This window comes from Stegostoma tigrinum, chromosome 28 (assembly GCF_030684315.1).
Source record: "Stegostoma tigrinum isolate sSteTig4 chromosome 28, sSteTig4.hap1, whole genome shotgun sequence".
Taxonomy (NCBI): domain Eukaryota; kingdom Metazoa; phylum Chordata; class Chondrichthyes; order Orectolobiformes; family Stegostomatidae; genus Stegostoma; species Stegostoma tigrinum.
The window spans coordinates 20,432,891-20,456,828 of record NC_081381.1 but is presented as its reverse complement, the minus strand read 5'-3'; the positions used below and the strand labels follow the sequence as shown (position 1 = coordinate 20,456,828).

General features: G+C 42.2%; 1 protein-coding gene across 2 annotated transcripts in view; it reads left to right on the top strand.

The window, feature by feature from the left end:
• Positions 1-20,019, top strand: part of mmel1 (membrane metallo-endopeptidase-like 1) — a 72,096-nt gene extending 52,077 nt beyond the window's left edge. For both annotated transcript variants that reach the window (XM_048561557.2, XM_048561554.2), the window contains exons 18-23: positions 368-487; positions 7,990-8,123; positions 13,349-13,414; positions 14,511-14,606; positions 15,283-15,359; positions 19,133-20,019. In XM_048561557.2, coding sequence (XP_048417514.1) covers positions 368-487; positions 7,990-8,123; positions 13,349-13,414; positions 14,511-14,606; positions 15,283-15,359; positions 19,133-19,232 — 593 coding nt within the window. In that variant the 3' untranslated portion in view covers positions 19,233-20,019. The remainder of the gene's footprint in view (positions 1-367; positions 488-7,989; positions 8,124-13,348; positions 13,415-14,510; positions 14,607-15,282; positions 15,360-19,132) is intronic.
• Positions 20,020-23,938: the final 3,919 nt, after the last annotated feature.

Sequence of the window (23,938 nt, the reverse complement as noted above, 5' to 3'; positions counted from 1 at the left end):
CTGTATCTCACTTTGCAGCAATCTGACTTCATTCCCCTTTACTGGCAAGCTGCAATTGATCACTCATTAGGTATCAGCAGTTAATGAAAATGAGGCTGTATATATTATACACACACAAACACACACACACACACACACACACACACACACACACACACACACACACACACACACACACAGACTCCACGTTTATCAAAATTACTTTAGAACGAGAAACAAACTGAATTGGATTTCCTTTTTTGTTATTTTTTTCTTCCTATTTCACACGATTTCTTGTACTTGTTATATTTTACTTAAGCATTTGCTCAGGAATGTAGATTCCAAGTTTAGGAAGCTAATAGTTGAAGAGGTTGCTTATTTCTTGCAGTATTTCCAGCTGGGATTCTACAGCCTCCATTCTTCAGTAAACACCAGCTTCAAGCACTAAACTTTGGAGGAATTGGCATGGTGATCGGCCATGAAATAACGCATGGATTTGATGACAATGGTAGGCATAAATAGACTGGCCACCTTACTGTGGTGCAGGTTCATGCTATGTTGCTTCATTACATCCTTTATCTTGACATTAAGGGATTCAAACAAAGTCAAAAAGGGTCAATCAGCTGTGGCTGACAAGGGATTTTCTGGATTATATAAGATTAAAAGAAAGGTATCATAAAATTGCAGATAGTAGTGGTAAATCTGAGGACTGGGAGACTTTTAGAAACAGCAAAGAGGAACTAATAAATAGATAAGGAAAATTGATTATGAATGAATTCTAACAAAAACCACAAAAACAACTGTAAACACTTCGTTAGGCTAAGATGGCTATGTGTCCATGCATGCCAAATCAGGAACATTTATAATGAGAAATAGATGGCAGAGAAGTTAAATGGTTACTTTGTGTCTCAGAAATGTCCCAGGATTAGACTAAGTGCACTAGGAAGAATGAGAAGTTGAAGGGCTTATTAGTGAGAGGCAGCATGGTTTTTTGCAGGGAAGGTCATGTCTTACCAACTTGATATAAACTTTTGAGGAAGTGACAAAGTTGATAGGTGAGGGAAGGACTGTAGATGTTACGTACGTGGACTTCATTAAGATGTTTGGTAAGGTTCCCCATGGTCGCTTAATGGAGAAGGTGAAGTCGCATGGGGTCCAAGGTATACTAGCTAGATGGATAGAGAATTGGCTGGGCAACAAGAGACAGAGAGTTATGGTGGAAGGGAGTTTCTCAAAAGGAGAACCGTGACCAGTGGCGTTCCACGGGGATCCATGTTGGGACCACTGTTGTTTGTGATATACGTAAATGACCTGGAGGAAGGTGTAGATAGTCTGATTAGCAAGTTTGCAGATGACACTAAGATTGGTGGAGTAGCAGATAGTGAAGGGGACTGTCAGAGAATGCAGCAGAATATAGATAGATTGGAGAGTTGGGAGGAGAAATGGCAGATGGAGTTCAATCCAGGCAAATGCGAGGTGATGCATTTTGAAAGATCCAATTCAAGAGTGAACTATATGGTAAATAGAAAAGCCCTGGGAAAATTGATGCACAGATAGACCTGGGTATTCAGGTCCATTGTACCCTGAAGGTAGCAACACAGGTCAGTAGAGTGGTCAAGAAGGCAAATGGCATGCTTTTATTTATCGGAAGGGATATTGAGTGCAAGAGTTGGCAGTTGTATAGGACTTTGGTTCAACCACATTTAGAAAACTGCATACAGTTCTGAACATTACCAAAAGGATGTGGATGCTTTGGGGAGGGTGCAGAGGAGGTTCACCAGGATGTGCCTGGTATGGAGGGTGCTAGCTATGAAGAGAGGTTGCGTAGGTTAGCATTATTTACAATAGAAAGACAGAGGTTGAGGGGGGACCTGATTGAGGTCTACAAAATCATGAGAGGTATTGACAGGGTGGAAAGCAAGAAGCTTTTTCTCAGGATGGGGGACTCGAATACTAGGGGTCATGATTTCAAGGTGAGAGGGGAAAAATTTAAGGGAGATATGCTTGGAAAGTTCTTTACGCAGATGGTGGTGGGTGCCTAGAACACATTGCCAGTGGAGATGGTAGAGGCAGGCACGATAGCACCATTTAAGATATATCTAGACAGATAATTGAATAGGCAAGGAGCAGAGGGATACAGATCCTTGGAAAATAGGCGACAGGTTTAGATAGAGGATCTGGATCGGCGCAGGCTTAGAGGGCCGAAGGGCCTGTTCCTGTACTGCAATTTTCTTTGTTCTTTGAAATTAGTATAAAAAAAGCTTATATTGGAGAAATTACTGGGGCTAAAAGTTGATAACATGACCTGTATGCCTCTGTCTAAGTGTTTTTTTTTTCACCCTATGATCTGCTGTACTGCTCACAAACAAAACTTTTCACAGTACTTCGGTACATGCGACAATAAATAAATAAAATCAAATCAAAGCCTCTGAGACCTGATATTTTACATCACAGGTTGCTGAAGGAGCTGGCTTTAGAGATAGTCAATGCATTAACTATGACCTTCCAAAATTGTAGATTGTGGAATGATTCCTACAGGTTGGAAGCTGGTAAATGTCACCCCAATACTTAAGGAAGGAGTGAGAGAGAAAACAAAGAACTAACAACCTGTTAGCCTTAGATCAGTAGGAGGTACAATGCTAGAACATATTATAAAGGATGGTATAAATAGACACTTGGATAATACAATGCTCTAATTGAACATTGCAAGGGGAAACTGTGTCCACTGAAATTGTTGGGGTTTTTTTGAGGAGGTTACAGATTGATGAAGTGGTATTGATGGACATAGTATTTAAGTTTGAGATTTGAAGAAAGCTTTTGATAAGGCGTAAGAGGTTGTTTTGAAAAATTAAAGTGCATCGGGTAATAAGTAATATACTGGCACAGATTCATGATTATCTTCAAGGCAGAAAACAGACAGTAGGAATAAATGGGCTATTCTTGCATCAGCAGGCGTGACTAGTGGTTGGATCAGTACTTGGGCTCCAGCTGTTCACAATAAACATTTAATAATTTGAAGAGCTGGTCCAAGTGTAATATTTCCACATTTGCAGATGATAGAGCTAAATAGGAATATAACTGTGAATAAAATGTGAAGTGGCTTCAGGATGATTTGCATAGGCTTAAGGAGTGGGCCGAAATTTGGCAGGTGTAATATGTGGAAGGATGTGAACTTTGGTATGGAGAATAAATGTGCAGAATATTTTTTAGATAGTTTGAAATCAGAAAGTGTAAATCCACAAAGGGACTTAGGTGTCAGGTACAAACACTATTAGGAAAGTTAATGGAATGTTGGCCCATAATGCAAAAAGATTTGAGTACAAGAGCGTGAGGTGTGAAGGCTCAGTTAGGGTGCTTGAGAGTTACAAGTTAGCCTGGAAGGGTCGGAAGAGAGAGCTAAGGAGAGCCAGGAGGGAACATGAGAAGTCTTTGGCAGGTTGGATCAAGGAAATCCCTGAAGTTTTCTATAGGTATGTCAGGAATAAAAGAATGACTAGAGTAAGATTAGGGCCAGTCAAGGACAGTAGTGGGAAGTTGTGCATGAAGCCTGATGAGATAGGAGAGATGCTAAATGAATACTCTTTTGTTTGTCTTCTTCCTGTGTGAATACTATGTCGAGGAGAATACTGAGATACAGGCTGTTAAACCGGACAGGATTGAGGTTCATAAGGAGGAGGTGTTAGCAATTCTGGAAAGTGTGAAAATAGATAAGTCCCCTGGGCCAGATGGGATTTATCCTAAGATTCTCTGGGAGGCTAGGGATGAGATTGCAGAGCCTTTGGCTTTGATGTTTATGTCATCATTGTCTACAGGAATAGTGCCAGAAGACTATGTTGTCCCCTTGTTCAAGAAGGGGAGTAGAGACAACCCTGGTAATTATAGACCAGTGAGCCTTACTTCAGTTGTGGGTAAAGTTTTGGAAATGATTATAAGAGATAGGATTTATAATCATCTAAAAAAGACTAATTTGATTAGGGATAGTCACCGCGGTTTTGTGAAGGGCAGGTTGTGCCTCACAAACCTTATTGAGTTCTTTGAGAAGGTGACCAAACAGGTGGATGAGGGTAAAGCAGTTGATGTGGTGCATATAGATTTCAGTAAAGCTTTTGATAAGGTTCCCCACGGTAGGCTTTTGCAGAAAATATGGAAGCATTGGATTGAGGGTGATTTAACGGCTTGGATCAGAAATTGGCTAGCTGTAAAAAGACAGAGGGTGGTGGTTGATGGGAAATGTTCATGCTGGAATTCAGTTACTAGTGGTGTGCCACAAGGATCTGTTTTGGGGACACTGCTGTTTGTCAATTTTATAAATGACCTGGATGAGGGCATAGAAGGATGGTTTAGTAAATTTGCAGATGACACTAATGTCGGTGGAACTGTGGATAGTGCAGAAGGATGTACCAGGTTACAGAGGACATAGATAAGCTGCAGAGCTGGGCTGAGAGGTGGCAAATGGAGATTAATGCAGAAAATTGTGAGGTGATTCACTTTGGAGGGAGTAACAGGAATACAGAGTACTGGGCTAATGGTAAGATGCTTGGTAGTGTGGATGAGCAGAGAGATCTCAGTGTCTATGTGCATAGGTCCCTGAAGGTTGCCACCCAGGTTGATAGGTTTGTTAGGAAGGTGTATGGTGTATTAGGTTTTATTGGTAGAGGGGTTGAGTTTCGGAGCCATGAGGTCATGTTGCAGCTGTACAAAACTCTGGTGTGGCCATACTTGGAGTATTGCGTACAGTTCTGGTCGCCACATTATAGCAAGGATGTGGAAGCAATGAAAGGGTGCAGAGGACATTTACCAGGATGTTGCCTGGTATGGAGGGAAGGTCTTATGAGGAAAGGCTGAGTGACTTGAGGCTGTTTTCGTTAGAGAGAAGAAGGCTAAGAGATGACTTGATAGAGACATATAAGATGATCAGAGGATTAGATAGGGTGTACAGTGAAAGCCTTTTTCCTCATATGGTGATGGCTAGCATGAGGGGACATGGCTTTAAATTGAGAGGTGATAGATATAGAACAAACATCAGAGGTAGGTTCTTTACTCAGAGAGTAGTAAGGGTGTGGAATGCCCTGCCTGCAACAGTAGTAGACTCACCAACTTTAAGGGCATTTAAATGGCCATTGGATAAACATATGGATGATAATGGAATAGTGTAGGTTAGTTATATAGAACATAGAACATTACAGCACAGTACAGGCCCTTCTGCCCTCGATGTTGTGCCGACCTGTCATAGCAATCTGAAGCCCATCTAACCTACACTATTCCATGTACGTCCATATGCTTATCCAATGACGACTTAAATGTACCTAAAGTTGGCGAATCTACACCGTTGCTGGTGAAGCGTTCCATACCCTTACTACTCTCTGAGTAAAGAAACTACCTCTGACATCTGTCCTATATATTTCACCCCTCAATTTAAAGCTATGCCCCCTCGTGCTCACCGTCACCATCCTAGTAAAAAGGCTCTCCCTATCCACCCTATCTAACCCTCTGATTATCTTAAATGTCTCAATTAAGTCACCTCTCAACCTTCTTCTCTCTAGCGAAAACAGCCTCAAGTCCCTCAGCCTTTCCTTGTCAGACCTTCCCTCCATACCAGGCAACATCCTAGTAAATCTCCTCTGCACCCTTTCCAAAGCTTCCACATCCTTCTTATAATGCGGTGACCAGAACTGTACACAATACTCCAAGTGCGGCCACACCAGAGTTTTGTACAGCTGCAGCATAACCTCTTGGTTCCAGAACTCGATCCCTCTATTAATAAAAGCTAAAACACTGTACGCCTTCTTAACAGCCCTGTTAACCTGGGTGGCAACTTTCAAGGATCTGTGTACATGGACGCCGAGATCTCTCTGCTCATCTACACTGCCAAGAATCTTACCATTAGCCCTGTACTTTGCCTTCCAGTTGCTTCTACCAAAGTGCATCACCTCACACTTATCCGCATTAAACTCCATTTGCCACCTCTCAGCCCAGCTCTGCAGCTTATCTATGTCTCTCTGTAACCTACAACATCCTTCATCACTATCCACATCTCCACTGACCTTAGTGTCGTCTGAAAATTTACTAACCCATCCTTCTACACCCTCATTCAGGTCGTTTATAGAAGTGACAAGCAGCAGTGGACCCAACACCGACCCTTGCGGTACACCACTAGTAACTGGTCTCCAGGATGAACATTTCCCATCAACCACCACCCTCTGTCTTCTTTCAGCAAGCCAATTTCTGATCCAAACTGCTATATCTTCCACAATCCCATTCCTCCGCATTTTGTACAATAGCCTACTGTGGGGAACCTTATCGAACGCCACATCAACCGGTTTATTCTCATCTACCTGTTTGGTCACCTTCTCAAAGAACTCAATAAGGTTTGTGAGACATGACCTACCCTTCACAAAACCATGCTGACTATCCCTAATCACATTTTATTTTATTTTACTCAGTAATGAGGTACTCCCTCAGTTCTGATGCCCCAGCAGTGCTATTATATCTCCGCACTGACCCCTTGATCATGTAGCATTCCTTCAGTTCTGACCCCATGATAGTGAGGCGCTGGCTCAGTAATAACTCTTTGACATTGAGGCACTCACTTGGGATTAAATCCCTGACATCCTCAGTGCTAGGGTTTAGTTGGGCTTCAGATTGGTTTTACAGGTCAGTGCAACGTCGAGGGCCGAAGGGTCTGTACTGCGCTGTTATGTTCTATGTTCTAAGTCTTACTTAAATTGTATAGAAGTTTGGTTAGACTGCACCTGGAGCACTGTGTGCAGATTTGGTCTCCTAATTTCAGACAAGGTACTATTTCTGTAGACGGAATGCATTAAAGATTCACAAGCCTCGGTCATGGCATGGTGAGACTGCCCTATGAAGGGGCAATAGGCAAATTGAGCTTCTATTCTATCAAGCTTTGAAGAATGAGAGATGATCTCATCAAAACCTATGAAATATGTAAAGGAATAGGCAAAGCGGATGCTGATATGATGTTTCTCCCGGTGGGGGAGACGAGACCCGGGGGTTCGATGTAAAATTTAGGGTCAAAATAAGGAAAAATTTATTTTACTCAGTATTGTGAATCTTTAAAATTCTATACCCAAGAGATATGTAGAAGCTTGCTGTTCGAGTATGTTTAAGTAGAGATTGATAGATTTTTGACTACTGACGGTGTAAAGGGCTACACAGATAATGTGGGTGAAAAGCTTTGAAGTTTACAATCAGCTACATTTGCAGTAAATGGCAGAGCAGTTTCTATAAGGTGAATAGCCTACCCCTGTTCCTATGTTCCACGTTTTTAAGAGGAGTTGCCAGCCTGACTCCCAACCTTTTGCACAGTTAATATACAGATTAGAGAGATCCTGGGGCTGACCACACTCCCACTGATCTTCAAAGAGGTTGTAAGCTGAAGTGTAATTGGAGTTGCCCTGATTTAAATGGTTGGATCTTCGGAATTTTCAATTCCCCGGGAGTTCCTTGCCTTGCCTTACCTACCATCTACAAACTAGAAAACAGCTAACATCCTACAATTTCCTCAAATTGCAGCTAGCGGACAAGGCTCCTCACTGGAAAAACACCCCCCTCGACGCAACATACAGCATAGAGTAAAGCATTTCATTTGTCATGCTTCGCCAGCTATTGCACTGACATTTTGAAACTATTCTATCTAGCACTGAAGTATCCTTCAGGCCTGAATTATTATCTATTATTTTGATTTTTCTACCAGCTATTTCATAGGACAAAACATCTCTCAATTCATCCCTCTATAACACAGCCTCATTTGTTAATTGCATTTGTTTTTCTGTGAGTAAATAAAATGATGCATTGTTTCCTTTATGTTACTATCTGTTAGATTTTACTACTCCACCCAGGGGTGTTGCTGTGACCTTCCTCCAGGAACAATATCTATAACATGTGATTATCTGCAAATTCACATTGTCCATTATGATTGATGGAGGCTTAATTTTAATTTGGTTTCCATCAATGAAACCATTTTTCATTGCACCTTGTCATCTCTAGGCAGAAATTATGATAAAGATGGCAACTTGTATGGTTGGTGGAGCAATTTCTCAGCCACGCATTTCAATGACCAATCTCGCTGCATGGCTCATCAGTATGGAAACTATACGTGGGATTTAGCTGGTGGACAGAATGTGAGTATTCTTCTCTTTTTTTTTATATTCTTTTTTACATGAGAGCAAATACCAATAAATGGGATGGAATTCCTGCACATTTCAGAGATGGGGCAGTGTTGCTGGTCAGTTAGCATTACCACAACATCACTAAAATGGTCAAGCCACTAACTTAACGCATTTCTGTCTGAGGGCCCTTGCTGTGTATACATTGAATGATATGGAGGTGCCAGTGTCAGACTGGGGTGGACAAAGTTAGAAGTCGCATGACACCAGGTTAAAGTCCAACAGGTTTATTTGAAGTACTTCACCTGACGAAGGACGGTGCTCAGAAAGTTTGTGATTGGACTATAACCTAGTGTTGTGTGACTTCTGACGGTATATATTGCAGCAGGATACTTTGATTGGCTATGCGTGCTATTGAAAGGCATGATCTGAATGCATGGTTTGCTTTTCTCTCACCTCTTCCACACAAAGGTACTTTCTCACTTTTGTGAACAACCTTGCTTGGACATTTTTGAGAGAAGACATTCTCTTCATTTCAATCATTTTTCTCTATGGACTTTCACCCAATCGTGTTTTGTCTCAGATCATGAGACCATTCTCCACTCAAACGAACATGTTCAGAGATGTTTTACTGAAATGACCTTCTGGGTTGCTTCTCAAACTGAGGCTCAATCCAAATACTCTTCCCCCTTCAGGTCATTTTCACTATTTTTATCTGGTGTCTGGGAGAATTGTAACAGAAGGAAGCTTGCATCTGAAATGAGAGGAATGTCGAAAATTCTCTGATCACACTCACCTTCTCAAACTGCATAGTTTACCAAGTCGCTCCAGTCATTTGCCTGTTTTCAAAAATGGATTGTATCTTTAGCTCATCAATAAATTGATTGCTGGAAAAATTGGCTGTCTGCTGAAGCTGCTCAATGGGATCGCTTCCTTCTGTGACAACATGATGGGCAATGTTAGCCTTGACCAAACAACAATGGGACCCTTTGAGATCTGCACTGGGGCAAACAGGGTTTTCATCTGGCACTGACATTCTTTGGCATATTATTCTCTTTGCTGCTGATACATGTCTTTAGATCATATTCACTGAGTGCCTATTTTTATACCAGAACTAGCAGAACGTTGTTTAGCCTTGCGTGCCGCAAGTCCAAGATAAAGCTACACTAAACGTTCATCAGAGAGTTACAACCAGCTGCAATGCCACGTATCATTTCATATTGAGGAACAACTGCAGTGAAAAATGGACAGACCCCCCTCATGCCTGGAAAGAATATGGTTTCATCATTAGCATCAGGAAGACAAATGCTTTGGTCCAGCTTGCCAATGCAAGAAAGACCCATCTATTCCTACTCTCTGTTTTCTGCCTGTTAGCTCATCACTAATCCATGCTGGTACATTACCTCCCACACACTTTAATTTTGTTAAACAACCCCTTCTACCTTGTCAAAAGCCTTCTTAAAATCCTAAAATCTGAAAATGAAACACTAATTCCATCAACACCACCTCATCAATTTTGTTCATCATCTCCTGAAAAATCTCCCAACAAGTTAATTGAACATTATTTTAACCTTTGTAAATCCATGCTATGTCCACTTAAAACTACATATCATCCAAGTCTGTATTTATCCCATCCTTTATAATAGAATCTAGTACTTTCCCTACTACTGATCTAAGGCTGACAGGTCTTTAGGTCCTTGTTTTCTCTTTCGCACATTTCTTAAATAGTTATCATAAGCCATCTATCAGCACTAACAATGTCATGTTCAAAGTGGTTGTTAGTTTCACATATCTAATCTCCACAATCATTAGCCAACTGTTATGATGTTGAAATCAATATGCATATCCAAAATGTTGCAACTGTGTAGACCCAGCTGAGTGTGGAACTATAGCAACCTGATTGAGAATAGCAACTGGATTCGATCAAGCCTGCAACTTCAGCACATTCATCTACAGTGATGAAATATAGACAACATACACAAGATAGGAGAAAAAGCCAAACAATTTCCATTTTTGTTGTCTCAAACATGGCTTTGATACCACCTGGCAGGATGAGGTCAATGACTCAAAGGTGCTGGGACATATTGATTCCAATGGCACACATTCATTGATAAGCTAACAACATCAGTGTTGTCAGATGGTTGAGAGCCACACACCAAAAGGCCAGTGAAATAACCATTTGGCAACAACCCCCCGGGAATCCATACGGCTACTATGGCTGAGATTGACCCTGACAACGCAGAGAAGGGGTCTCTCACTGCGATGACCTCCAGAGGCTGTCTCTTCCAACACCTCTTCCAAACCAACAGATATGAAAAGCTCAGCTGACTGTGGAAAGGAACCAGACGAGACAGGCCAGAAAAGCATGCTCTTATTGGCACAGTCTTCATCTGCAATGCCAAGGTGAAGATCTTCAGCCAGCTAGATAGCACTCAGCACAGCATTGATCCCCACAACGCAAAAATGATCGTCTCCCAAGTTGGAAAGCTGCCAAAGAAATTAACTGTCCTGTTAACCAACTCCTTCTCCCTTCACAGATAACAAGGTGTACAACTGGATGAACACAGCAGGCCAAGCAGCATCTGAGGAGCAGGAAAGCTGACGTTTCATGTTGAGACCCTTCTTCAGAAATGGGCGAGAGGAAGGGGATTCTGAAATAAATAAGGAGAGAGGGGGAGGCAGATAGAAGATGGATAGTGGAGAAGATAGGTGGACAGGAGACAGACAGGGCAAAGAGGTGGGGTTGGAGCCAGTAAAGATGAATGTAGGTGAGGAGTTAGGGATGGGATAGGTTGGTCCAGGGAGGACGGACGGATCAAGGGGACGGGATGAGGTTAGTAGGTTGGAGGTAGGGGTGGGGCTTGAGGTGGGAGGAATGGTTAGGGAGGCAGGGCCAAGCTGGGCTGGTTTTGGGATGCGGTCGGGGGAGGGGAGATTTTGAAGCTTGTGAAGTCCACATTGATACCCTTGGGCTGCAGGGTTCCCAAGTGAAATATGAGATGCTGTTCCTGCAGCTTTTGGGTGGCATCGTTGTGGCAATGCAGGAGGCCCAGGATGGATATGTCATCTGAGGAATGGGAGGGGGAGTTGAAATGGTTCACAATTGGGAGGTGCAGTTGTTTGTTGTGAAACGAGCGGCGGTGTTCTGCAAAGCGGTCCCCAATCCTCCGCTTGGTTTCCCCGATGTAGAGGAGGCCACAACTTCCCCTCCACAGTGGTCAAAAATCCCCTCAACTGTGTCTTTCACATTTCCCGCAACTCATCCCTCACAACCCCTCCCCGCAATAACAAACAAAACACAGCCCCCCACGTCAAGTACCACCCCACTAACCTCCAGATCCAACGCATCATCTTCCGCCATCTGCAATCCGACCCCACCACCAAAGACATTTTTCCCTCCCCACCCTTATCTGCTTTCTGGATGGACCACTCTCTCCATTACTCCCTTGTCCGCTCCACACCCCCCCCCAGCCCCACTACCCTCAGCACTTTCCCCTGCAACCGCAGGAAGTGCTACACCTGTCCCCACCCCTCCCCCCTCTCTCCCATCCCACGCCCTAAGAAAACCTTCCAGATCAAGCAGATGTTCACCTGCACATCTGCTAATGTGGTACATTGTATCTGCTGTTCCCATCGTGGCCTCTACTACATCGGGGAAACCAAGCAGAGGCTTAGGAACCGCTTTGCAGAACACCTACTCTCGGTTCGCACTAAACAACTGCACCTCCCAGTCACAAACCATTTCATCTTCCTCTCCCACTCCTTGGATGACATGTCCATCCTGGGCCTCCTGCATTGCCACAACGATGCCACCCGAAAGCTGCAGGAACAGCATTTCATATTTTGCTTGGGAATGCTGCAGTCCAAGGGTATCAATGTGGACTTCACAAGCTTCAAAATCTCCCCTCCCCTGACCGCATCCCAAAACCAGCCCAGCTGGTCCCCGCCTCCCTAACCATTCCTCCCTCAAGCCCCACCCCTACCTCCTACCTATTAACCTCAGGCCACCTCCTTGATCTGTCCGTCCTCCCTGGGCTGATCTATACCCTCCCTAACTCCTCACCTACATTCACCTCTCCGGGCTCTAACCCTGCCACTTTGACCTTTCTGTCTCCTTTCCACCTGCCTTCTCCTTTATCCATCTTCTATCCGCCTCCCCCTCTCTCCCTATTTATTTCAGAATCCCTTTCCCTTCCTCCATTTCTGAAGAAGGGTCTTGACCCGAAACATCAGTTTTCCTGCTCCTCGGATGCTGCTTGGCCTGCTGTGTTCACCCAGCTGTACGCTGTGTCATCTCAGATTCTCCAGCATCAGCAGTTCCCTCTATCTCCTGCTTCCTTCAAATGCCTTGATACAAGTCTATTATTTCTCACTAAGTCTTGTTTGCAATGTTTTGGTTTAAGCATGGAATCTTGTGAATAAGAGCCTAGCATCCAAATCTACTGGATAATACAACCACTATAAGTAAGGAAGTGGCTGAAGAAGACTCAGCACTTCCTGCTTAGAAACAGCAGGTTAGAGCAATAAATTGCTACCAATGGTCCGACTAGGGAATGAGTAAAAACCAGCAAGCTACAAATGACATCCAATCCAGCAATGCTCATTGTGATCAGATTACATAAGTGCAACAAACAACTGCACCTCCCAATCGCAACCCATTTCAATTCCCCCTCCCACTCCTTGGATGACATGTCCATCCTGGGCCTCCTGCATTGCCACAACGATGCCACCCGAAAGCTGCAGCAACAGCATCTCATATTCCGCTTGGGAACCCTGCAGCCCAATGGTATCAATGTGGACTTCACCAGCTTCAAAATCTCCCCTTCCCCTACCACAATGCAGGAGGCCCAGGATGGACATGTCGTCCAAGGAGTGGGAGGGGGAGTTGAAATGTTTTGCAATTGGGAGGTGTAATTGTTTGTTGCACTTTAAGTCTCATCTAATTTACACAAGTCAGAGCCTTCATTAGAGGATTAGGCACAGGAATGTCATATAAATGCACAGCCCTTATCCTGTACTGTTGATATTACAGTATTCATTCTTAGCTTCACCATTCACACTACTTTGAGAAATCTCACTCTTTTCAGTTCCTTGAACTGGAAGACAATGCTGTTTTGCCTTTCAGAGACAGAAAGAAAGGTAGAATTCACTTTTTTTTATTCCTACCTGCCAGTAACCATATGTTTTTCCATATGTGCCATCTAACGTCTTATTTCATTCTGGAATTTCTTCTGATGCAGGTGAGCGGGATCAGTACTTTGGGTGAAAATATCGCAGACAATGGAGGTGTCAGACAAGCATATAAGGTACAGCACTGATAGTCACCTTCAAACTCAACTCGGTGTTAATCTGCCAACGGTTCGGCTGCGTTAGGGTAATCCCCACCTATAGAAGTAACACACAGAAAAATCACAAATTGCATTCCCATTATTTCCCATGAGTGCCCTTACCTGATGGCATTACCTGATCATAGAGTCATGGCGTGTCGGTTTAGCATAGTTGTTAAATCCTGTGCTTGATTCAGGTTTGCTTCAGCAAGTATTATTATTTTTGCTGCAATAGAAATTTATGGGAGTACATAGTTGGCGGCTGTTCAGCCCAACGTGTTCATGACGCCTCTTTGAAAAAACTGTCCAATCAGTTCCACTGATAGTAGGAGCTGCAGATGCTGGAGAATCTGAGATAACAGCGTGTAGAAAAGAAGGGCCTAGGCCCGAAACGTCAGCTTTCCTGCTCCTCTGATGCTGCTTGGCCTGCTGTGTTCATCCAGCTCTACACCTTGTTATTTCAATCAGTTCCCGCTGCTCATTTCTGATAGCCCCGAAAATATTTCTTCTGCAAATATTTGTCCAGTTTCCTCCTGAAAGTGACTGATGAATTTTCTTTCACTACTCCAGTAATGTACTAATTACAAAGAACACCAGTTCTTTAGAGCTATTTTACCTCCACCAGTGTAGATGACAACATTCTATACACACAAAGGCTAGGGTTTAAAAGAGACTTGTCAGAATGTCCTGATGGCATCAGTTTGTAAACAATGAATAGGAACAGAATAGTAGATGATTGTGATGCTAACCCCAGCCCATTCTCTCTGAGGTAGCCTTCCATAATTTACTATCCACACACATATTGGACATTGTACCTCATGGACACCAGCACTATTGCAGCTACTTGGCAGGACAGCTTCAGAAGAGAAGCCACAGGGAAAAAACAGAAATATTACAAAAGAAATTTCAAAACACTTCAGCTGTTTGCTGTAACAACCGTGAGTTTACGGAGTAGCATCACTGCTACTGAGGACAGTTTGACAGAACACAGTATGCAGAAAAATTTAGTTTCTTTCCTTTTCCCATGTACTTTCTGAATCAGTTTGGCTTATTGCGTTCACCATATATTTTTCAGGCTTATTTAAAATGGGTGAAGAATGAAGGTGAAGAAGTGAAACTGCCTGGCTTGGACCTGACACACAAACAACTTTTCTTCCTTAACTTTGCACAGGTAAAATGGGTACAGTGTTCCAGTGCAGTGTCCAGAATGAGGCAGGAGAGTTCCATTTTCATTATCATATGTAACGGAACAAAATGAGGGGACTTTAAGAAAGGGCTTTTACCTTGGCCATTACTGCATTTCAAATATTGTAGAATGGGGAATAATGAGCTGATACTTCAATTTCCTGTGAAGTGCAATGTATGAATCTTATTAAGTAGGGCTCCAAGCACCCCAGCTAGATATGGGTTTCTCTTATCCAAACTGAATGACCCTAGAAACACAAAGGAAGGCCTGTACCAAATCCATTTCTAAGTCACTGGTAATGTTGAGGGTAAAACAATCTGCTGTTGTGGCAACCTCACCAGTTGATAATGAGGTGGGAGTTATACACCCATGATGTTGATTTTGTACGACCAGAAGTTCAGGCTCTGGACTCACTGTCAGTGAGTAATGTTCTCCACTTCCTCAATATCAGCACCAACTTGGAACATTATTCTTAATCCAGATAATATCTTATTGCCGCCCAACACTCAGATGTTCCATGTCCAATAACTTGTTAGTATAGCACATTGACCTCGATCCCTGCTTGACATGAAGCTATAATGAGGGTTGCAAGATATTTATTAATATACTCAATTATATATCTCTGTGTACAAACTGCTTAACAATTATTTACATCCTGTAGGTGTGGTGTGGGTCATACAGGCCTGAGTATGCCAGTCAATCAATTAAAACTGATGTTCACAGCCCACTGAAGTTCAGGTATGTAACTTCGTTCCTCACAGAGCAATCGTGAGATTAATGCTGAGTATTGAAAGTGAGACGTGAAATTTAACCAATTTCTTTTCTTGACTACCTTTTACTTAATTTGGGCACATCACCTTTATTGTGGCACTGAACATGTTTAATAGAATCATTGTCTGACTAAAGGAAGAATAGTATCTGTTTTCTTTCTTCCACCTTTCAACAGTAATCTCTGATTTCATACCTTTGTCTTTTTGTCATCTTAATCCTGGGCCTGATTGAATTCACCTTAATAAATACCAGAGGGCCACTCCCTCATTTAAAATTGATGTCTGCTAGTGGTTTAACATAAGGGTCACCACACCTATTTTTTTTAAAGGATGTTGGTGTTGCTGGCTGATCAGCATTTATTGTCTATTCCTAGTTGCCATTGCGAAGGTGGTAGTGAGCTGCCTTCTTGAATCGCATTTGTGTGGCACGAATGTCACTTGTCAGCCCAAGCCTGGATATTGTCCAGATCTTGTTGCATGTGAACATGGGCTGCTTCAGTATCCGATGAGTCACAATTGACGTTGAACATCCTGCAATCATCAGTGAACATCCCCACTACTGACCTTATGATGGAGGGAAGGATATTTATGAAGCAGCTGAAGATGGTTGTGCCTAGGGCACTACCCTGAGGAACACCTGCAGACATGTCCTGGAGCTGAGCAGACTGACCTCCAACAACCATGACCATCTTCCTATTTGCTTGATATGACTTCAATCAGCAGAGCGTTTGTCTCCTGATAGGCATTGATTCCAATTTTGCTACGGCTGCATAGCCAGTGGCACCCTCATCTCGTGATTGAATAAAGAAAACAACAAGCAGGTCAGAACACCAATGCTTCACCAGAGGTGTACTGACAATCTTACCTAGCAGGGTGACAAAACATTTACAACCAAACCCATTGGCTCGGCAAACATGTCTACAACCTCATTGGGCAGCTTTACTGAATGGGCAGTAATTGACCAAGATACAAATAGAGACTGGTTACACTGCCTTGAGGTTAATGAGACTTTATGTTTACTGGAATTCAATAGGAATATGAACTCTATCCAATAGGAAATGTTTCTCTTTAGGTTAAAGGGCAGGTTGCCTCTAAGAAGAGGGGTAACCTAACTAAGCAAAAACCAAAAGAACTGCAAATGCTGTATATCAGAAACAGAAACTGAAATCGCTGGAAAAGCTCGGAAGGTCTGGCAGCATCTGTGGAGAGAAACCAGAGTTAACATTTTGCATCTAGTGACCCTTTAGTTCTGAGGAAGGATCACTGGATCTGAAATATTAAATCTGATTACTCTCCACAGATGCTGCCAGACCTTCCGAGCTTTTCCAGCACTTTCAAGTGATGAAGGGAGTTGATGAAGAATTTGATAGAACAGACACGGTGTAAATATTTACACTTAGGATTAGAATGTTAGCATTACATCAATACGTATTCATCTCAATTTATGGAAGTGTTAATAGACCTCTCTCACATGGCTGTTACAACTGTGGTTCAATGCAGCAGTGTTCTTAGTCAGATGGCTGTGGTTTCAAGTTCCATTTGAGACTTGAACACACATCTAGACTGATAATCTACTGTAGTGCTGAAAGAATGTTATTGCTGAGATTGTTGTTTGTGCCACCTTTCAAAAAGAAATGAATAAACTCTGCACACCCGGGTGGATGTAAAAAAAACTAGTACCCCTATTTCTAAGAGGAGCAGGAGAATTCTCCCAGTGCCCTAGCCAATATATATTCTTCAACAAGTATCAGTAAACCAGGTCATCCTGTCAATGATGACATTACTGTTTTTGGAACTTGTCATGCACAACCGCTTTATAGAATATAGAATATAGAATATAGAACATTACAGCACAGTACAGGCCCTTCAGCCCTCGATGTTGTGCCGACCTGTCATACCGATCTCAAGCCCATCTAACCTACACTATACCTATCCACCCTATCTAACCCACTGATTATTTTATATGTTTCAATTAAGTCACCTCTCAACCTTCATCTCTCTAATGAAAACAGCCTCAAGTCCCTCAGCCTTTCCTCGTAAGACCTTCCCTCCATACCAAGCAACATCCTAGTAAATCTCCTCTGCACCCTTTCCAAAACTTCCACATCTTTCTTATAATGCGGTGACCAGAACTGTATGCAATTCTCCAAGTGCGGCCACACCAGAGTTTTGTACAGCTTCGCCATAACCTCTTGGTTCCACAACTCGATCCCTCTATTAATAAAAGCTAAAACACTGTATGCCTTCTTAACAGCCCTGACAACCTGGGTGGCAACTTTCAAGGATCTGTGTACATGGACACTGAGATCTCTCTGCTCATCTACACTACTAAGAATCTTACCATTAGCCCTGTACTTTGCCTTCTGGTTACTCCTATCAAAGTGCATCACCTCACACTTGTCTGCATTAAACTCCATTTGCCACCTCTCAGCCCAGCTCTGCAGCTTATCCATGTCTCTCTGCAACCTACAGCATCCTTCGTCACCATCCACAACTCCACTGACCTTAGTGTCGTCTGCAAATTTACTAACCCATCCTTCTACGCCCTCGTCCAGGTCATTTATAAAAATGACAAACAGCAGTGGACCCAACACCGACCCTTGCGGTACACCACTAGTAACTGGTCTCCAGGATGAACATTTCCCATCAACTACTGCCCTCTGTCTTCTTTCAGCAAGCCAATTTCCGATCCAAACTGCTATATCTCCCACAATTTCCATTCCTCCGCATTTTGTAACACATAGCAGGAAATTCAATCTAAGTCAACAATGCCTCAAACTTCAAGAAAGACAACTTCAGAACATAATTCTCAACTCCCTGGCCTCATTCTCACAATTCTCTTCTCAAGGACAATTCCACTGCTTTTCATTGCTGTTGATAGCCTGCGATGGGGGAGAAGATTGCTTTACAGGCAAGGCACTTGGCCCCATCCATTCAGATACTTCATAGAGACAGCAGACAATTGTTGGCTGTAACATCATCAGTGTGTGTCTGGAAACTTGGCGACAGATAAAAATATATAAACACAACTGCTTTCAACACCATTACCTGAAAGGAAAGTGGTTTTGGTAACCGAAATGCAGCCCAAGCGGCCAGGAAGTTTTCAACTGCCTGGACACATTCTGAGGACAAAAATATTTCTGTTGTTTCCCACCATGATTGAGTGATTATTGGGAACTGAATGCTTGCAAGGCAGCCATTTAGAGAAAGGGGATCGGGATTAGGCCATTCAGCCCGCCAATCCTGCGCTGACACTGAATACGATCATGGCTGATCATCCACTTCAATACCCTTTTTCCACACCAGCCTCATATCCCTTTATGTCATTGGTATTTAGAAATCAGTTAATAGATTACTACAAATGAACTCAAAGACTCAGCTTTCAAAGCCCTCTAATACAGAGAATTCTAATGGTTCACAAACCTGAGCTAAAAACATTCTCCTAATCTCAGTCCGAAGTAGTTTCCCTTATTGTTAAAATTGTGCACCTCGAATCTAAACATCCCAGCCAGGGGAAACATCTCATCCCTGTCAAATCCCTTTCATGGGGGAGGGGAAGAGGGAGGGTGGGAATGGAAGGGTGAGGGGGTGATTAGGGTTGGAGAAGGGGATGTCTTATATATGTAACAAATAAGATGCAACACTTAAAAAGCACTTAATTAGCTGCAAAGTAATTTGAAATTTAAGACCATGTAAGATGCCAATAAATGCAAGCCCCATTATTTTCTTCCCCCTTTGCAGAGTCATTGGTTCCCTCCAGAACTTTGAAGCTTTTGCTGAGGCCTTCCAGTGTAAAACAGGGAACGCGATGCACCCATCCAAGAAATGCCGAGTATGGTAACCAAAGATGAATGGCACTGTTTGTTCAACCATCAAAACCTTCATTGACTTACATGAACGCTGACAGAAGCCAATATATGTGCCTAATCCACTCTCTCCAATCAATCACAACCAAGGACATCGCTCTTGTTCTCTGCTGCTCCATGTGTGTACAAACAAAAAGGATAATTAGTGGGGAATTGGTTGTTAGGTTGGTTAAGCAACTCCTTTGAACACTGACTGTTATACCTAAACATGACTGTTAATGAATACTTGCGTTCAGTAATAACATCAGGGTGGCTCAGCCTGCTCAGAATTGCTTGTACAAGAAGATACAGCAATGTGTTAATGAGTTTGAGCAGATTGCAAACTTTTATAATTTGGTTTAAGAATAGGGCAGAAGATACAGTGAGATGAACTGGGGCTATTGTTACACACTGGCTCAGGTTTGTCCCAAGAACAAGACTGAATGAATGTTCACTTTCTTCATGCCAAGGCTACAACTTGTTACAATGGTGTGTCCCAGTTGCTTATAACTGTTTCAAGTACTTTATTTCCCAAAGTACTCATAGCTCAAGGCGTATTGTGTGTTATTTTGATGTTAATATTTCATAAAAGGAAACTTTCCCCAGTGCTGCTGTGCAATATAAATTTCAATAAGCGGTATTTGAAAAACTTTTATAATAGCATTCTGTTCAATGTGCTTTAGTTCAAGTATGAAGTCTTTTACCAGCTGCACCTTATTTGTAACATATTTAAATATATATAATCGATGATTTATACTGTATTGTTTATATTCAGAAAAAAGATCTGGCAAATTGTCTTTATCACTCTATTTAATCTTGGTGCATTGTGTCAATTTAATATATTCCTGTTCTGTCAGTATTTTCAAATAAATGCCTTCTGGTTATGCTGAGTTGCTCTTTTTAGGAAAGAAGTTGAGCTATATTAAAATGGGTTCCTGATGTCCTTAACTCTGTGCAAACAGGGAAAGCCTGTGAGTCAGGATTCTCCTCAGTGATGGTTTCAGTTTAACACAGTACTTGGACGGGGAGGAGTGAAGCATGTGCCAGCAAATCCACATCATCATCTCTTTCAGTCCCAATCCAGAAGTGGTTGACCATTAACTGTGACCACTTTGTCTAAAAAGCTACTCAACTGTAACATGGGATGGTCCGTACATGTCAGCTTTACCAGTGATACCCACATCCTGAGAATGAATTGTATAAATGTGGTGCCAGATTTCAGAAATACTCACCCAACTATGATCAGCCTTGTTTAAATGAGGCAATAATGAAAGGCCTGCAATTTTTGGCATCTTTTCATTTTTATCACTTAGACAACACTGGACGCTAGAGTTGTCAGACTAGAAACAGTATCTAGTCCTATTAAGACACCAACTAACAGATAAAGCTATTATTGGTAATCAGCATGTCTATAACAATTCAATGGCCTCCTACGACTCATTATTTGAGCTCCAATTGTGGTTAACATACAAGGAGGGGTGGGCTTTTGTGGCACAGATATCGCTGAGCCAGGAGGCCTGGGTTCAAGTCCCACCTGCTCCAGAGGTGTGTAATGACATTTCTGAGCAGGCTGATTCGAAACTATCCGCCATCAAAGAGAAATTCTATTGACTTACACATTTTCTAAAATCATCATCAGTGTGAGCAATTTATCTTGTCTTTATTATAAATCCCTTCATTTTAGATTTTCTTTTCAAAAGTACAAATTAATATTTTTCTCAATTTGTCTTTATATAACTCTACTATTTCTGGCTTGAGATCAACTATCTTGGTAAACCAGGATTTGACCTTCTGGTCCTTACAGACATTAATTGCACAAGTCTGGACAGGGCAGTTAACACTTGAGATTTGTCAAAACAAAATCAGTGAGAATGATAGCCAACACTTGCAGTGAACGTATCAGTAATTTGATTGAAACAAAATCACTTGTAGGCCACAAAGAAATTGCAACATTTCTTTTTCAGGGATGATGATAGATTTATGCACGCATTTAAATTTTTAGAACATTGTATCCATTTTTTTTCATCTGTGGGAAAGTCATTTGTTTATTATCTTTTCCAACTGACACAACATTTCAAGAATTCTAGGGTTAGAACTGTTTCTCTCCATGAATGAGGGTGTTCGGTATTTTGCACATATTTGACATTTTCTTTAAAGCCTGCCTCTCCACCCACATAAAAAACGAGTACTTGAAATAAAATCCTTTTTGGTTACTTTTCTGTCCACATGTGGTTTGAAAACATTCTGTTTTAAGTGGGGTAATTTAGAGATTGATTGATCCTGGGCTGGCGTATGAAATGTATAATAGCAAATTGAATGTTGAAGAGAATGGAATCAGGGGAGGTAGATAAAGGGAAGGTCCAAATCATCCATAATAATACTGAAAGATGAGATACTCCTGTGTACAATGGAAAAAGGAAATTGGGTGGTGTGTAAAACAGCAATAATATGCAGAGATTAAAAAAAAACAAAATGGGTACTGAAAATCAAAAGCAGAAACAGAAGAAAATCAGGTCTGGCAACAGCGATAGAGAGAAAAGCAGAGATAATTTTTCGAGTCCTGTGACCCTTCCTCAGAACACAGAACAGGTGTCTGCTGCATGTTACACCTTAGTTGAATTATACCTCACTTACTTTTGTCTTTAGTGTTCACCAAATTTGACTTGAAGAGAATATTAATTTCTTATGCTCAGAATATTGCTTAACACAGTAATAGCAAACAGACAACCAAGGATAAATAGTTAGGTCAAGTGATCCATTGTATACTATTGTCTACAATTTCTAAATATTGCCAAGGATTAGCAAATGAGGGGTACACTTTGTCTCGACTGCATCAAATGTGCCCTACTCAACTTATTATGCATAACTTCATTTAATGCATGATTCTATTCCAATAAATACAGATTACATGAGGTAAAAGACTAAAGTCTGTCTCACTCACTTTTTAACCATCCTAGCAGTTATATAACACAATGGCAATAGAAATAGGGCTCCTGTGATGCAGCGGTAGTGTCCCTACCTCTGAGACAGGAGGTTTGTCTTCAAGTCCCACCTGTTTCAGAGGTGTGTCATAGCATCTATGTACAGGTTGATATGAAAAATATATATTGAAAAATCTACAATGGCAGTTCAGTTGCTGACCAATCACATTAATTAATTTCAATCAATCATTTTATAGCCAATTCAGGCATGAGATTAGGGAACCCTCGGTGATGGAAAGTTTTGGAATCTGTAGTCCAAAGTCATCCACTCTTACCAGTCCTACGTGACTGTTATTCAAGAACCCAGTCGCCGACCAAAATGAGTATGCCACTACCATCACATACTTCTTCATCAGTTAATGTGTGCAGGACTGCATGCAAGGACATTAATCTGAGTGCTCTCCAACTGGAAATCATGAATGAACCAAGAAATCCATTCTCTACTGAATCCAGGTCTGAGGCATTCAAGTTGGGTGATCCTGGACTATACAGGAAATCTAGACATGATCTTTGCAAAGCCATTTGGAATGCCAAGGAATGATACCAGATTAAATTAGAATGCCAGACCAACCACACAAACACAGTTGATTTTGGCAGGCATACACAATAGAACAGGCTACGTAGTGAAGTTGAGTAGAATCGCTGACAACAATGCATCCCTCCCCGAGGAGCCAATATATTCTACTGTTATTTTGAACAGTAGTCAGTGAAATGATGTTAACTGCCCTGACAGCTTCAGGAGCACCTTTACCCACAGTCATTGGTGCAGACATCAGATCGGTCTTCTTGAAAGTGAACCCACGGAAAGCAACTGGCCCAGATGGATTCCCTGGCTGTGGCTTCAGATTCGGTGCGGACCAGCTGGCAGGAGTATTCACAGACATCTTTAATCTCTCCTTACTCCAATCTGACGTACTCACCTGCTTCAAGAAGACGACAATCATCCCGGTGCCAAAGAAAAATCAGGCAGCTGACTACATCCAGTGGCTCTGACATCCATCATTATGAAGTGCTTTGAGAGGTTAGTAATGGCACACATCAGTTCCAGCCTTCCAGATTGTCTTGATCCACTACAATTCACTGACTGTCATCACGGGTCCACAGACGACACCATTTTCTTGGCCCTTCGCTCATCTCTCGAACATCTGGATAACAAAGACACCTATGTCAGGCTCCTATTTATTGACTTTAGCCCTGCCTTCAATGCCATAATTCCTTCCAAACTCATCTCCAAACTCTGAGACCTAGGACTTTGCTCCCCACTTCTGCAACTGGATCTTGAATTTCCTTACCCACAGACCGCAATCAGTAAGGAGAGGTGATAATACCTCCTCCACGATAATCCTCAACACCAATACTCCGCAAGGCTGTGTACTCAATCCCTTACTAAACTCCTTATACACTCACATGGTTCTGTGGCCGAATTCTGATCTAACTCCACTTACAAGTTTGCTGAATTCTCCACCGTGGAGGGTCAAATCTTAAATAACAATGAGTCAGAATGAGGAGAGATAGAGAGCTTAGTGGCATGGTGTAAAGACAACAATCTCGCCCTCAATGTCATTAAAATGGAGGAGCTGGTCATTGACTTCAGGAAGCTGAGTGGGAGACATGCCCCTGTCCAGTGCTCAGATGGAGGTGGCCAAGAGCTTCGAGTTTCTCAAGTAAATACCATGAACAATCTGTCCTCATCCAACCACACTGACGCTATGGTCAAGAAA